The 15,771-nt window shown below is 46.8% G+C and overlaps 1 protein-coding gene across 2 annotated transcripts in view; it reads right to left on the minus strand.

Moving 5' to 3' along the window:
• tmem209 (transmembrane protein 209) overlaps positions 1-15,530 on the minus strand; it is a 28,979-nt gene extending 13,449 nt beyond the window's left edge. Inside the window, exons 1-6 of one of the 2 annotated variants that reach the window (XM_073066832.1) lie at positions 15,448-15,530; positions 14,610-14,742; positions 9,844-9,902; positions 8,058-8,189; positions 3,890-4,131; positions 369-573 (exon numbers count right to left, since the gene is read on the minus strand). In XM_073066832.1, the coding sequence (XP_072922933.1) occupies positions 369-573; positions 3,890-4,131; positions 8,058-8,189; positions 9,844-9,902; positions 14,610-14,740 (769 nt within the window). In that variant the 5' untranslated portion in view covers positions 14,741-14,742; positions 15,448-15,530. Of the gene's footprint in view, positions 1-368; positions 574-3,889; positions 4,132-8,057; positions 8,190-9,843; positions 9,903-14,609; positions 14,743-15,443 lie in introns of both variants that reach the window. The other variant, XM_073066833.1, reaches the window with a different exon arrangement.
• Between the last annotated feature and the right edge of the window lie 241 nt (positions 15,531-15,771).

Below are 15,771 nucleotides of genomic sequence, written 5' to 3' on the forward strand. Positions count from 1 at the left end.
TGGGAAGGTGGAAGAGTTAAAGGTCTGACGAAGAATGGATCTGATGTAAGAAAGGGAAGAAGGGGCACCAGAGGGAGATGATGGGCAGGTGAGAAGGGGTGAGAGGGAAGTCAGAATGGGGAATGGAAAAGGAGAGAAAGAAGAGAGGGGCTGAAATTACTGGAAGTTAAGGAACTCGAACTCAAAATGTTTTTATGCACTAAACATAAATGTATTCTGACTGCAGGAATATTTACTCAAAGTTCCACTTGCCTATCAGTCAAGATTCATATCCATAAATGGGGTCCCATCATCCCTGGTCAATCTGGTGTAAAATACAGTTCCTCCTGTTCATACAAAGAATTTAAACAGTGAAAGTCATAACTAACCCATTTGACTGCGGCCTTGCTTCTCCTCTTCGGAACGGAGGAAGTTCTCCAGAGATTTCATATCTGTAACATACTCATCTCGTGTGAGAGGGGCGCTGTATGTGACCGGTGCAGACCGATATCGAGCCCTCAGGCTGGAGCACTCTGAACTCGCAATGTTATTACCATAAACATAGGAATTTTGTGGAGGACTGAAACCAGAGCCCTGAACAACACAAGAAAGAAGTCTCCATGAGCTCAGCTAAAAAGAATCAGCGCCTCTTGCAAAAAAATAAATAAATCACCCCTCAATTAACATGCATCATGGACATTGTGGTGTTGTCAGTCTCAAAAGGCCAATGGACAGTGCCACAGGGGTGATATTGATTTCTTATATAATGATTTATTTACTACATTGATAGCCTTACTTCTTTCTTAATAACTTTCAATTTTAAAAAGCCAGTTGCCCTTTGGCCTCTCCCTTCCCCCACACCTTCCCATTATACATTCACTATAATGAAGTCACAGATTGCAGTTTCACCTTTTCTATTCAAGGACCTCAAAAACTGAGAAACTACCTCATCTCTCCAGCCAATAGCATTTCTTTGACATGTTAAAATATAAATGCCGGCATTACCTAAATACAAATGTAATTACCCGACCAACTTACCAATGGAGAGACGCCATCATGTTGATAAGACTAGACTGCAGCAGACTGACTACTCAGAAAGATGGAATATCACCAGATCATTGGATAATAAACTTGAATTGTGGCAAGTATTAAATACCGTAAGGTCTAAAAATTGTGGTAAGTATTTACCTCATACCTAAACAAAATCTAAGGAAAATTAATTGGGCTTATATCAGCTTCTGAGGTGGCAGGCCATCTCTACCAAAGGAGGCTAAGGCTGTCCTTCCCTTGTGCTAGCTTGCAGGTTATTGTTGGGGAAGGTGTAACACCTGCATAGACCCTCCACCCCCGATCAGGGTCACACGAAGCCATGGGAGCAGGTAGTGGATGGTCGTATGAGCAGCTGGTGCACATCACAAGTCTGGTTATGCGACCACTGACACCAGGCAGACAATCTCTGAAGAGTATTGATAATGGCTGGGGTCATCTGTCTTGTAAAGACACTGCCCAGGAGGAGGCAATGGCAACCATTTCTGTAGAAAATTTGTCAAGAACAATCACGGTCATGGAAAGACCTTGACTGCCCATGTCATACGATGTGGCAGATGACAAACTAATGATACCAATTTGCAGTCCACAAGAATGCCTGCAGCATTATCTATATTACCCGTGATCGCACTTCAAAAGGAGCAAATTGACTCTGGGACTGTGAAAACTGTATCTCAACGTCTGGTCATAACCGAATTGTCAAATGCCCTCAACCCCTGCTTGTACTTCACAAGGCAATTCCCATTCATCACCATCTGATATGGGGGAAGGGCAGGGAGTAAGGGAAAAATAAAAGGACCAGACCAATAAAATAATCTTTACTCTTATACTGCATTTTAAAAAGTCAAGAACTTTGTTTTGAATTACAGAATTCAAATCATTACCACTGGAACTCTATAAACCAACTATGAGACTCACTTTCCCCCTCCTCCCACCCTTGGAAAAAGCTGCAGGCAACTGAGCCAGTTCCATCATGGGCAACAACCTCCCCAACACTGAGGCAATGGCTAAAATAATCAGCATCTATCTTAAGGACCCCTATCACCCAGGACATGCCCTCTTCTCATTACCATCATCAGAGAGGAGCCTGAAGGCACACACTCAACATTTTAAGAACAGCTTCTTCCCCTGCGCCATCAGATTTCCAAATGGACTATGAGCCCATGAACATTACCTCACTATTTTTTGCTCTCTTTTTGCATGATTTAACTTTGTAATATGCATTCATTATATTTTAGAGCATACAACTCAATGACCACTTTATCAAGTTTACCTGCTCATTAATGCAAATGTTTAATCCGCCAATCATGTGACAGCAACTCAATGCACGGAGACATGCAGACGCGGTCTAGAGGCTCAGTTGTTGTTCAGACCAAATATCAGAAAGGAGAAGAAATTTGATTTAAGTAACTTTGACCATGGAATGATTGGTGGTGCCAGACAGGGTGGTTTTGAGTATCTCAGAAACTGCTGATCTCCTGGGATTTTCACTTTCAGCAGCCTTCAGAGTTTACAGAGAATGGTGTGAAAAACAAAAAAATCCAGTGAGTGGCACTTCTGCTGCACACCTTGTTGACGAGGTAAAAGGAGAATGGCCAGACTGGTTCAAATTGACAGGAAGGGAACAGTAACTCAGGAAATCACCAATTACAACAGTGGTGTGCAGAAGAGCACCTCTGAATGCACAACGTGTCAAACCATGAAGTGGATGGGCCACAGAAGCAGAAGACCACGGCAGGTTCCTCTCCTGTGGCTCTGTGATTAGGTACAGGAGTGTACCCCAGTGTATTTTCTGTATTGCACTGTGCAGTTGCTGCAGAACAACAGATTTCATGACGTACTGTACGTCCGTGATAACAAACCTGTCTCTGATGTAACAACTCAGGACTGGTGTCACATACCAATTGGTTCGACACACTTAAACAAGCACCTCAGGAGCCCTTCTGCACTTCTCAGAAACTACAGTGGACGAGATCAGACCTTCCCGAATGTTAATTCAGACTCCATTGATAAAAACTTATTGAATCAGTAAGATATGTTCTAACCAAGAATGGCAGTGCTTCAAGAAGCTGGGAAAGTGTTAATACAGCGGCAGATGGAAGCACAAACAGCAGAGTCTGGGCGACAACAATGAGAAATCAAGTGAAAGGAGCAGATGGCCATGAAGGCCAGGGGAAAGGAGCTGTCACTTTCACATGGTACTGCGACCAGTCAGCCAAAATGGGAATGGAAAGAAAACACCTTGAACAGTATTTCCAATTACAATCCCCTCATTTAGAGCCAGGTGCTAGGGATTTAAAGGAAAACTTCATTTGCATTTTGCCCTTTGTGGTGGGAAGGACTGTGCCCCAAGATCTGGGTGCAAAATCCTGCAGAATTCATAGGGTGCATGGGGAGCAGATGACAAGATTGCCGAGCTCAGCTGCAGCTTGCCCAGCAGGGCTCACTTGAGTCAAAAGGTTGCAAGTTCAAGTCCAAGTCAGGATGGACATAGCACTGTTACTGCAGACATAATGTTCAACCAAATCACCAAGTCCCCTCTCTAGAGGACGCAAAAGCTCCCACAACACTATAAAGATAAGGGGGGAGGGGGGTTGGTGCCACATCGTCTGATATTTATCCCAAAAAAGTCTTTCAGCATCATGCTCCTGTCTCCAAAGGTTTGCCCTGTGCAAATTTGTTCTAGGTTTCTTATATTACAAAGAAATTACAAAGATGATGTAGTGGCTATAAAGTTGTAGAAAATTTTATGCACAGTAATGCAAAAATGTGGGAACATGAAAACAGTATTAAACCCATTATGGCAATTTTAAATATGAGCTGAGAGATGTAACAGTGGATAATCTGCCCCATTGCCACCTACCGTGTTGAAACTGCTGCCCGGTGAATACATCACAGAGGATGAGAAGGACCCGCTTCCTGACAAGGAAGGGGTCTGCATGTTTGGGCTAAACCCCATCACACAGTTAGGGCTGAACTTGGGGCTGGAACCAATTGGCCGTTGAGGACTGTAGGATAGGACACTCTGGCCCTGCGAGGCACCAGGTGGAGAACTGTTGGGGGTCGATGTGGTGGCTGGCTTTCTCTGCGGTGTCGTTTGCATCACTGAGGAAAGAAGATCGGCAATAAACCTATTAATAATTGGGCTGCGATCATAGAACACAGAACAGTACAGTGCAGGAACAGGCCACTCGGCCCACAACGTTGTGCTGAACCAGCTAAAAATCAAATCAAAAACACCCAAACTCTAATCCCTCCATCTTCCTCACACTCATGTGCCTATCCAAACAGTTCCTAAAAGCCTCGAGTGTATTTGCCTCTACCACCATACCACATTCCAAGCATCTACATCTTTTGAGTAAAAAACATACCCCTCACATCTCCCTTGAACCTACCCCCTCAGGTATTAGACATTTCAACCCTGGGAAACAGAGACTCCCTGTCTACTCTATCTCTGCCTCTCATAATCTTAACAAAGCTCAGTCAGATCTCCCCTCAGCCTCCGATACTCCAGAGGAAAAAACCCAAGTTGATCCCAGCTCACATACACTTTGAACCAGACAGCATCTTGGTAAACCTCTCTAGCACCCTCTCCAAAGCAGCAACACCTTTCCTGTAGTGGGGTGAACAGAACAATGTGCAATACTCCAGATGTGGCCTAAACAGTTACAACATAACCTCTTGGCTTTTGAACTCAATGCCTCGACTAATAAAAGCAACCTTCCTAACCTGATCAACCTCTCAATTTCCACCCTTCAGTTTCTTAACTTATACTGACTTTGATTCATTCATCACCTATGCTTACGGATCTAAACTGCCCCCTGTCCAAAAGCACATCAATTTTAAAATTATTATCGTTTTTAATTTCACCCGTGACTCTGCCCCTCCTTTTCCTCTCCAGATCTACATGCCTCAGGATCACATTATTCAAATTCAGCCCTCCAATGACTGTAACTGCCTGAGCCTGAAGCTTTGAAATTCAGCAAACTTTGCCTCCTTATTGAAAACCAAACTATTTGTCATCTTCATCTCCCGATGCCACATGCAAATGTTCCTGTAAAGGGCCTTGGCACATGTTACAAGGTTAAAAGCTATACAAAAATCCAAGTCTGGCCTCTCTGCTGCCACGCTTTCATCTTTGTACTAAAACAGTCAACACTAGATGTCCTCTCCGTTAGTTCAAAGTTCCAACCTACGTGCGCTAGCTTTGCCCTGCATCCTCACAGAATGTGTGGTTTTTTCCCTTGTTTAAAGATGAACTTTATCTGTCACATGTACAAGAATCACACTGGAGCCCCATCAAAGAGTTTCAGTCTGAAACATGGACTATAATCTTTTCCAGGGATGCTGCCTGACCTGCTGACTTCCTCCAGCATTTTGTGAATGTTGCTTTGGATTTCCAGCATCTGCAGATTTTCTCGTTTGTGAAATGCATCATTTGTGTCAACGGCCAATACAGTCTGCCAAAGCGCTGGTGGCAGCCTGCTACCGCTGCCAACTTAGCATGCCCGCTGGTGGCAGCCCGCTACCGTTGCCAACTTAGCATGCCCGCTGGTGGCAGCCACCTACCAACATAGCATGCCCGCTGGTGGCAGCCCACTACCAACATAGCATGCCCGCTGGTGGCAGCCCACTACCAACATAGCATGCCTGCTGGTGGCAGCCCGCTACCGTTGCCAACATAGCATGCCCGCTGGTGGCAGCCCGCTACCAACATAGCATGCCCGCTGGTGGCAGCCCACTACCAACATAGCATGCCCGCTGGTGGCAGCCCGCTACCGCTGCCAACATAGCATGCCTGCTGGTGGCAGCCCGCTACCATTGCCAACATAGCATGCCCGCTGGTGGCAGCCCGCTACCAACATAGCATGCCCGCTGGTGGCAGCCCACTACCAACATAGCATGCCCGCTGGTGGCAGCCCACTACCAACATAGCATGCCCGCTGGTGGCAGCCCACTACCAACATAGCATGCCTGCTGGTGGCAGCCCGCTACCAACATAGCATGCCCGCTGGTGGCAGCCCACTACCAACATAGCATGCCCGCTGGTGGCAGCCCGCTACCGCTGCCAACATAGCATGCCCGCTGGAGGCATCCCACTACCAACATAGCATGCCCGCTGGTGGCAGCCCACTACCAACATAGCATGCCCGCTGGTGGCAGCCCACTACCAACATAGCATGCCCGCTGGTGGCAGCCCACTACCAACATAGCATGCCCGCTGGTGGCAGCCCGCTACCAACATAGCATGCCCGCTGGTGGCAGCCCGCTACCAACATAGCATGCCCGCTGGTGGCAGCCCACTACCAACATAGCATGCCCGCTGGTGGCAGCCCGCTACCAACATAGCATGCCCGCTGGTGGCAGCCCACTACCAACATAGCATGCCCGCTGGTGGCAGCCCACTACCAACATAGCATGCCCGCTGGTGGCAGCCCGCTACCGCTGCCAACATAGCATGCCCGCTGGTGGCAGCCCACTACCAACATAGCATGCCCGCTGGTGGCAGCCCACTACCAACATAGCATGCCCGCTGGTGGCAGCCCGCTACCAACATAGCATGCCCGCTGGTGGCAGCCCACTACCAACATAGCATGCCCGCTGGTGGCAGCCCGCTACCAACATAGCATGCCCGCTGGTGGCAGCCCACTACCAACATAGCATGCCCGCTGGTGGCAGCCCACTACCAACATAGCATGCCCGCTGGTGGCAGCCCGCTACCAACATAGCATGCCCGCTGGTGGCAGCCCACTACCAACATAGCATGCCCGCTGGTGGCAGCCCGCTACCAACATAGCATGCCCGCTGGTGGCAGCCCGCTACCAACATAGCATGCCCGCTGGTGGCAGCCCACTACCAACATAGCATGCCCGCTGGTGGCAGCCCGCTACCAACATAGCATGCCCGCTGGTGGCAGCCCGCTACCGCTGCCAACATAGCATGCCCGCAACTCACTAACTGTATTCGCACATCTTTTTGGACTGTGGGAGGAACCTGGAGCACCTGGGGCAGGGGGAAACGTGCAAACTCCTTACAGACAGTGGCAGCAATTGAATCCTAACTGATCGCTAGTGGTAATTCGTTGCTTTAACCGCTATGATACCATACTACTCAACGTTAGCCACCACCTCAATACATCTTCCGCTAGTCTTCCATTTCTTCCTTAGCTTTGACGTGTGGAGCAGAGAGATTAACAAGGAGACTGTGGTAGAACTTCAGTCAGGATGCTGATAGGATCATTAGGTAGTTTTGACTTTTTCTACTACAGATAGAGATTAAAGTAATGGACAGGTGCAGTAGAGATTTGTGTGGTGAAAGGCTGGGAACAAAAAAAGATTAGAAAAAGCGAGAGTTTCCACGCAGTGCAGTGATATAGGGGTTAGAGTGCACGGATAGTTTCAAGATAACAACAGCTTATTACAGTTACGGAATCATAGAAAAGTACAGCAAAGAAACAGGCTACTCGGAGGCTGTGTCCTCTGGCCTTAGACTTTCCATCATATGAAACGTACTCTCCACCTCCACTCTGTCAAGGCCTTTCACCATTCGATAGGTTTCAGTGAGGTCACCCCTCAATTGAACCCCTCAACGTTGAGTTCAATGCTGACTGATAGTTTCCGCGATGCTGCTGGTATCAAACTCTATCGGTCTCTGCTGTTCCTTTGGATTCATTAGCTGTAAGGAGAGGGGATCCTGCTACATGGGCAACAGCTTGCTCGCCATATCGTACTGACCTGGCTTGTACATCGACTCTGACAGCTAGAATGCAACACCCGCCGCCGACCCCGACCAACGGAGGGTCACCATCAGAAGCACAACAACCACAATGCCACGGCTATCTTCACACCCACAGCAGTAAATGTGTTTGCCCAATTAACCACTCAGTAAAACAGAGCACCCGGAGCGGAAGACGCAACAAACGCCTTTGAACTCAGTCATCCATGATTGCAAATGGCACAAAACAAAGAGAAGATCTTTAATCCAAGCAGTACTCTTTCCTTCAAAGGTGCCTCAGCTATGGTCGAACTTACCCGGATTCATTACTCCCAGCAGTATTTGCTGCTGTGGGGTCATCACGAGGTTGGCTGGAACTACAGTACTCCGGAAGTAACGCCAGAAATCAGTTAGGGCATTAAGACAAAACAAGACAACCAGACCAAACTCTGGAACAAAAGGAGAGAAGTAAATCGTAAAGTTTTTTTTATTTATTTACAGATACAGGCCCTTCCAGTCCTTTAAGTTACACTCCCTCAGCAACCCCCAACAGCCCCGATTTGACCTTAACCGAATCACAGAACAACTTACAAAGACCAATTAAGCCACCAGCTTTGTCATTGGACTGTGAGGGGAAACCCGACACATTTCATGAGGAGGATGTCCAGAGGGCACTGGGATTGAACTCTGACGCCCCAAGTTGTGGCGCTAACCTCTGCACTACCGTGGCGCCATTACAAAGACTTGCAACAGAAGAGATCAACATGAATGTACAATTTTTACTTCTTAATATTTAAAACATTCCAAGTAACATAGACAGAACACAATGCTTGTAATATCCATCACATGGTCTGTGAGAAGCTGACTGCTTTCAGCTATAGGCATGGACACAAGAATCACGTGCCAGTTCTTCCACTGGATTACTATACAATCAGCCAGTGGATGTTCAAGAGGCAGATTACAGACAGACATACTTTATTGATCCCGAGGGAAATTGGGTTTCGTTACAGCCACACCAACCAAGAATAGTGAAGAAATATAGCAATATAAAATCATAAATAATTAAATAATAATAAGTTAATCATGCCAAGTGGAAATAAGTCCAGGACCAGCCTATTGGCTCAGGGTGTCTGACACTCCGAGGGAAGGAGTTGGAAAGTTTGATGGCCACAGGCAGGAATGACTTCCTATGACATTAATGTCATAGTCATTAATGGCAGGAATGTCTTCTAAGACATTGGAAGAGAGATAAGGAATTTCTTTCGCCAGAAGGTAGGGAATCTGTGGAATTCAATTCCATAGACAGCTGTGGAGCCAAGTCATTGGGTATATTAAAAGTAAAGGTTGATAGGTTCTTGATTAGTAAGAGTACCAAAGGCAGGGAATGGGGTAGAGGGGTAATAAATCAGCCATGATCGAATGGCAGAGCAGACTCAATGGGTCAAATGGTCCAATTCTGTTCCTACAGTATGTTTTATGGAAAGGGCAAGCAGAATTTTGTTTCTATGTACTTAGAGATACAGTGTGGAATAGGCCCTTTAGCTGCGCCTCCAGCAAACCCTGACTTAACCCCAGCCTAATCACAGGATAATTTACAATGACCAATTAACCTACCAACCAGTACATCTTTGGACAGTGAGAGGAAACCAGAGCACCTGGAGGAAACCCACACAATCCATGGAGAAGACATACAAACTCTGACATCTCGTGCTGTAACAGCATCAGACTAACTGCTACATTACTGATGGAAGCCAAATCCTGAATAAATTAACTTAAGTAAATAATTTCAATAATAAATACAAAAAGGGGAAAGAGGCTGTGTCTAGTGCAGGAGGCTGCAAAAACCACGACAGAATGCCTCTTGGGACATAAATTGACCTCATAGCAGAGGTTAGTTTGAAGGCAGGAACCCAGGCAGAGCAGCAGCCATATGACATGCAAGAGGATTCTGTAGATTTTCGAATAAAGCAGTGAAAAGGCTGCTGATCTGAAGCATGCAGGCAAAACCCACGGCATAGCCTAACTGTGACTCCATCATGCCAAGGTTCAGCCCTCTTGAATTGAATCGGGGCAGCAGGGTCACTAGAAATTGGAAATACTCACCAATGTACCACAGGGGCCAGTAGTTGATCCTGTAGAATTTGTACAGCAATTTGCCAGTCCTGCAAAATGAGATTTAAAAACACAAAATTGGTTATTTAAAAAAAAAACACAACATAACCAATTTCCCCCCAAAAATTCCACTCTACATGGGATAGTTTGACTGGGCTCAGACAAGGGGTTTAAATGACTAATGTGCTCACTCAGCACAAGTGAATGTTTCCTGGCCCATTACGTTTACATCATTAGTTCAGTAAATATAGAAAGCAGATAATGAGTTTTGAAATTACAAGCCCCTGTTATTAGCTGACTATTAACAGATCAGCCATTTGCCACTGGCAGTGTGTAAGTACAGGGTGTTCCAGCAGTGCTCTCTCCTGTGCTGTGTGGTGAATCCTGTTTATTTGATGGGTTATGCTGGTACATTGTGAATTATCAACAGTTAGTGTGCTTAAGATTATTACAGCTGGGAGTGGTGGTGGGGATTAAATCCCACTACCTATCAAATGCTCCCAATGGTGTGCATTTCAAATAGACAAGCTCCTGGCCATCACGTGTGGGCTTAGCTACTGAGCCTGGCAGAACTGTTTCTACTGACAGGAGAAGGAGCAAAAGCAGGTTACTGGTACCTTAAAACCAGTCACTTCAGACAGATGGAGTTCATCAACCGTGGTTGGCAGCTCATCTAGAAGGAAAACTCTGATCTCAAACCTCCACTGCCTTGCTGCTACACCCACTCACGGTGAAAGCATTGGGAGTAAACCCCGAGGGAAAAATCCAGAACCGGAGTCCCTAAGGCCGTCCTACGTTGAATTCGATGTTGACTGGCAACTCCTACAACACTACCGGTGCCGTTCCTTTGGATTCATCAGCTGTGTGGAGAGGGGGAATCTGCTGCATGGGCAACAGCTTGCTCTGCACGTCATACTGCTCTGGTGTGCATATCCACTGATGACGCTGCACCAATGTAGACAGCAAGAATGCAGCATCTATGGTCAATCCTGATCAACAGAGGGCCTATGTACAGGCAGGGAGGGTCAAGAGAAGCAGAGGCCAGGCCAGGAACATCGGAAGGAGTGTGGTGGAAAGCAGGCTCCACAGTGCCTTGATCTTGATCAAAAGGGGATAGCTACATTCATTTAAGGACTCTTATATTGTGATTTCATGCTTGTTATTTATTGTTGTTTATTTATATCTGTATTTGCACAGTTTGTTTACAGTTCCTGATGTTTACAGGTTACAGTCACTGTTCTATAGATTTGCTAAGAATGCCTGTAAAAAACAATCTCAGGGTTGTATGTGGTGACAGGTTTGTAATCCAATAATAAATTTGAACTTTGAAAATGAGACACCCATGTAAACCCACACTCAAAGGTAGAGCATGCAAATTGCACATAAACATCCCCCCAGGTCGGACTGAAACTGGGTCCCTGGCACTACGGCAGCCACTCATTCAAGCACCATTGTGCCAACCCATTGTCCCTTTAATATTTCAGATTTCTAACAAATTTTTTTTTTGCTTTTTTATAAAATAGATTTAATTAACCTTGAAAGGGAGGGCAGGGAAACTACACTTAGTGGCTACTTCATTAGCTACACCTGCATGTTAATGCAAATATCTAGTCAACCAATCATGTGGCAGCAACTCAATACATAAAAGCATGCAGACATGGTCAGGAGGTTCAGTTGTGGAAGAAATGTGATCTAAGTGACTTTCACTGTGAAACGATTGTTGGCGCCAGACAGGGTGGAAGAATATCTTAGAAACTGCTGATCTCCTGGGATTTTTATGCACCTTAAAACTATGCCCCCTCGTGTTAGCCATTTCAGCCCTGGGAAAAAGCCTCTGGTTATCCACATGATTGATGCCCCTCATCTTATACACCTCCATCAGGTCACCTCTCATCCTCCGTCACTCTAAGGAGAAAAAGCCAAGTTCACTCAACCTATTTTTATGCACAATAATCTCTAGAGCAGAGGTTCCCAGTATGGGGTCCATAGACCCGGTTAATGATAGAAGCCATGACACAAGAAAGGTTGAGAACTACAGCTTACAGAAAATGGTGCGAGAACCAAAACATGTCCAGTGAGCGGCAGTCAGAACACAAATCTACAGCATATTACAAGCCCTTTGGCCCACAATGTTGTGCTGACCATGAGACCTACTCTAGAAGCTGCCTAGAATTTCCCTCGCACATAGCCCTCTACTTTTCTAAGCTCCATGTACCTATCTAAGAGTCTCTTAAAGGACCCTATTGTATCGTCTTCTACCACCTTCGCTGGCAGTGCATTCCATGCACCCACCACTCTCTGTGTGAAAAACTTACCTCTGACATCCCCCTTGTACCTACTTCCAAACACCTTAAAGCTACTCCCCCTCGTGTTAGCCATTTCAGCCCTGGGAAAAAACCTCTGGTTATCCACATGATCAATGCCTCTCATCATCTTATACACCTCCATCAGGTCACCTCTCATTCTCTGTCACTCCAAGGAGAAAAGGCCGAGTTCACTCAACCTGTTCTTGTAAGGCATGCTCCCCAATCCAGGCAACATCCTCGTAAATCTCCTCTGCACTCTCTCTATAGTAGTGGTCGCCAACCCATCGATCGCGATCGACTTTGAGACTTTCCCAGTAGATCCCGAAAAAAAAAGAAAAATAAATACACAAATACTGTTGAGAGGTTGTTTCCAGTTGCGGGGTTTTGGTTCCGTTCTTTCTGCCCAGTGTGCATGCGTGTAGCTCCCCCGCACTACACAGTGTACTTCAGTGGTCCCCAACCACCAGGCCGCAAGGCAACAATTTGAGTCAGCTGCACCTTTCCTCATTCCCTGTCATGCCCACTGCTGAACTTGAACACATGCAAGGTCATCAGTCGCCTAAACGCAGTCATACCCTCGCGTGGCCGTCAGGAAGTGCCGTTGCTACCGACCTGGAGCGCGGACAGATGGGCGCCGCCTCTGAACCTGTTTACCACACCAAATGTTCGTGGGGAACCCAGTGTTAAAGTATTCGCAGGCGACCTAATTCGGGCTCAGGGTTTAGTAAGTAGCAGAGCAGCTACCTTGCTGCGATCTCCTGAAACAAACTTTTGTCGGCCAATAGATCCTACAAGGGGGGGCGGGCACGCATTCTGTTGCATTCCTCCTCGCTCAGTCGCTCTCTCCGAACTGCGACCGCCACAGCCCCAGCACAGGGACCTCCGGCCCTGACCTTATCCTCTCACCCCACCCACGACCAGCGCACCTGGCTAAGGCGTCTGGCACCGGGAGGCTGTCTAATGAGGCAATGAAGCCCTCAAAACTGCTTTGGTACCCTGAGTCCAAGCACCCTGCGCTTAAAGACAAACCCATTGAGTTTTGTGAGCGGAAACAACGTGAGCAGTGCGGGACAGCAGCTAAGTGCCGAGAGCCACGAAAACTAAATTGCGGAATAGACTGGACATAAGGAACCTGCTTCGAGTATCGCTGTATTCCCGTCGTATTTAACACCCTGCCCCCCCCCCCCCCCCCGGTCCGCAGTGCAAAAAAGGGTGGGTACCCCTGGTGCTTACACATTATTTCTGCTTCCAGGTTACGAGGTTTTACTTCCGGTCTTTTCTGCCCCGGTGTGCATGTGTGTAACTAATCGATCTGGGGTCGATCTTGCCTTTCACTAAGGCCGAGGTAGGGGATCAAGGGCTTAAAAAAATTGGTGACCACTACTCTATAGCATCAATATCCTTCCTGTAATGAGGTGACCAGAACTGAACACAGTTCTCCAAATGGGGTCTAAGGTCTTATATAGCTGTAACATTACCTCACAACTTTTGAACTCAATCCCATGGTTGATGAAGGCCAACACACCATATGTCTTCTTAACAACACTGTCAAACTGCACAGAAGCTTTGAGTGTCCTAAGGACGTAGACCCAAGATCTCGCTGATCCTCTACACTGCCAAGAGTCTGACCATCAATATTATATTGTCTGCAAATTTAACCTACCAAAATGAACCACTTCACACTTACCTGGGTCGAACTCCATCTGGCACTTCTCAGCCAAGTTCTGCATCCTATCGATGTCCCACTGTAACCTCTGACAGCCCTTCAGACTGTCCACAACACCCCCAACTTTTGTATCATTAGCAAACTTACTAACACACCCTTCTACTTCCTCAAATCTTCCTAGTTCTACAGGCGAAAATATTTTGTTAACAAGAGAGGTCAGAGGAAAAAAGGCCAGACTGGTTCAAGCTGACAGGAAGGCAACAGTAGCTCAAATAACCACGCGTTACAACAGTGATGTGCAGAAGTGTATCTCTAAAGGCCCAACTCGTCAAACCTTGAAGTGGAAAAGTTCATAAAAAAGTGGTCTCTAAGTATACGTCCTGAAGTAATAATTCCCCTCAATAACATATCAGCGCATAACTGCTGATCTCATGGTACAATTAATATACATCAAAATGTTTTCATTATCCTGACATATCCAGAGATTGAGAAAAGTGCAATTGAAGTGTAACTGTTTTCTGTTTCGTGTAAATTATAAAGCTGAAAAAGGATCTAGTGCCTTCCCAGCATATATGATGAATAAACTCTTCTCGGGCTTCCAGCCGGGTACAAGTATCAACTAAAACTAACGTTTCAATGACAAATTCTGCCATCTTCTTCGGGGACAATGCCTGGGCTTGTCTAGCATGACCAGGCTGGTGAGGATCAATCAGAAGAGTTTATTCAACAAATTATAAAGCTTTTGGCTATAAGAGAAAACCAGAAGTAAAGGAGCAATGACTTACATTTCCATGTAGACCATCCCTGCGAGACCTACATTAAGCAAGCCCCACACTAGTATCACCTTCCTGGTCTGTGCCTCCTTCCTCATCTGTATGGTGTGGTCAATAAGGACAGTGCCGGGAACCTGATCCATCTCTGTGGATGTCAAAATGATGATCATCAGTGAAGGATAAATCACAGGATGGATATACTCCCTAAATCCAACCATCAAGACAAAGTGCTTGGAGATTGAAAGCACAATCACTCTGTGCAGATATTGTTCATAAATCAAGCACACAGCAAGTGTGGTTACAAACACTCCAGTTCTACAAAGCTTCCAATCCCCTCTGAGGAACATCTTCAAAGTCCCACCACTTCATTCCCTCTTTCTTTAGGGAAATGAAAATCGAGTAGGTACTGAAAAGTGGAGGGGGCTAGATCTGTCATGATCTTAATGAGAAGCACACTCAATGGGCGAGCTAACCTCCACCTGAATCCATATTCCCCTACAAGAGAGAACATCCTCTTCAAACCCTCATCAAATCTTATATATTTGCTCTGCCCCCTCCCTTGGAAACTACAGCCATTAGAAACCTCCCGGAAACCCAACAAAAACCCATTGTAGTGCCTCCTCCCCTCTGGTTCGCCAGCAAACCTGAACCACCCCCCTCCCTATCCATTCCCTCTGGGAACTGGTGCAGTTCGCGGGAAGCAATGGCCTGACCTACCCAATGCACACCTCCTGTCTCCTCTCCATTCCCTCCACCCTCTCTTCCCTGCTCACCCTCACTCCCTCTGCCCTCCTCCTGATTCACCTCTCACTTTCACTCTCTCCTTCCTTTCATTCATTCACTCACTCACTTAATCGCGACCTCTCCTCCCCACACTCGCAGCCGTGCCGCCGGAAGTGAAGCACGCTTCCGCTGGCAAACGTCACTACAGCGTCACACGACGCCGGGCGATTTGAACAGAAGCGGTAACGCGGGAGCCGGAGCTGCTCACGGGCTCCCTCTGCCGCCCGGACACATCTCCTACAGGGACGTCCGGAGATTCCTCTCCGATTGCCGGCCGCGCTGCCTGCACCCTAAAACCTTCCCTTTGTGCCCCGCCAGCAGTCCCCACATCTACCGCAGGCTGCAGCACACGGCTACATAATAACGTGTTATCGGATAACCCCAATATGTT

This window comes from Hemitrygon akajei, chromosome 14, assembly GCF_048418815.1.
Source record: "Hemitrygon akajei chromosome 14, sHemAka1.3, whole genome shotgun sequence".
In the NCBI taxonomy this organism is placed as follows: domain Eukaryota; kingdom Metazoa; phylum Chordata; class Chondrichthyes; order Myliobatiformes; family Dasyatidae; genus Hemitrygon; species Hemitrygon akajei.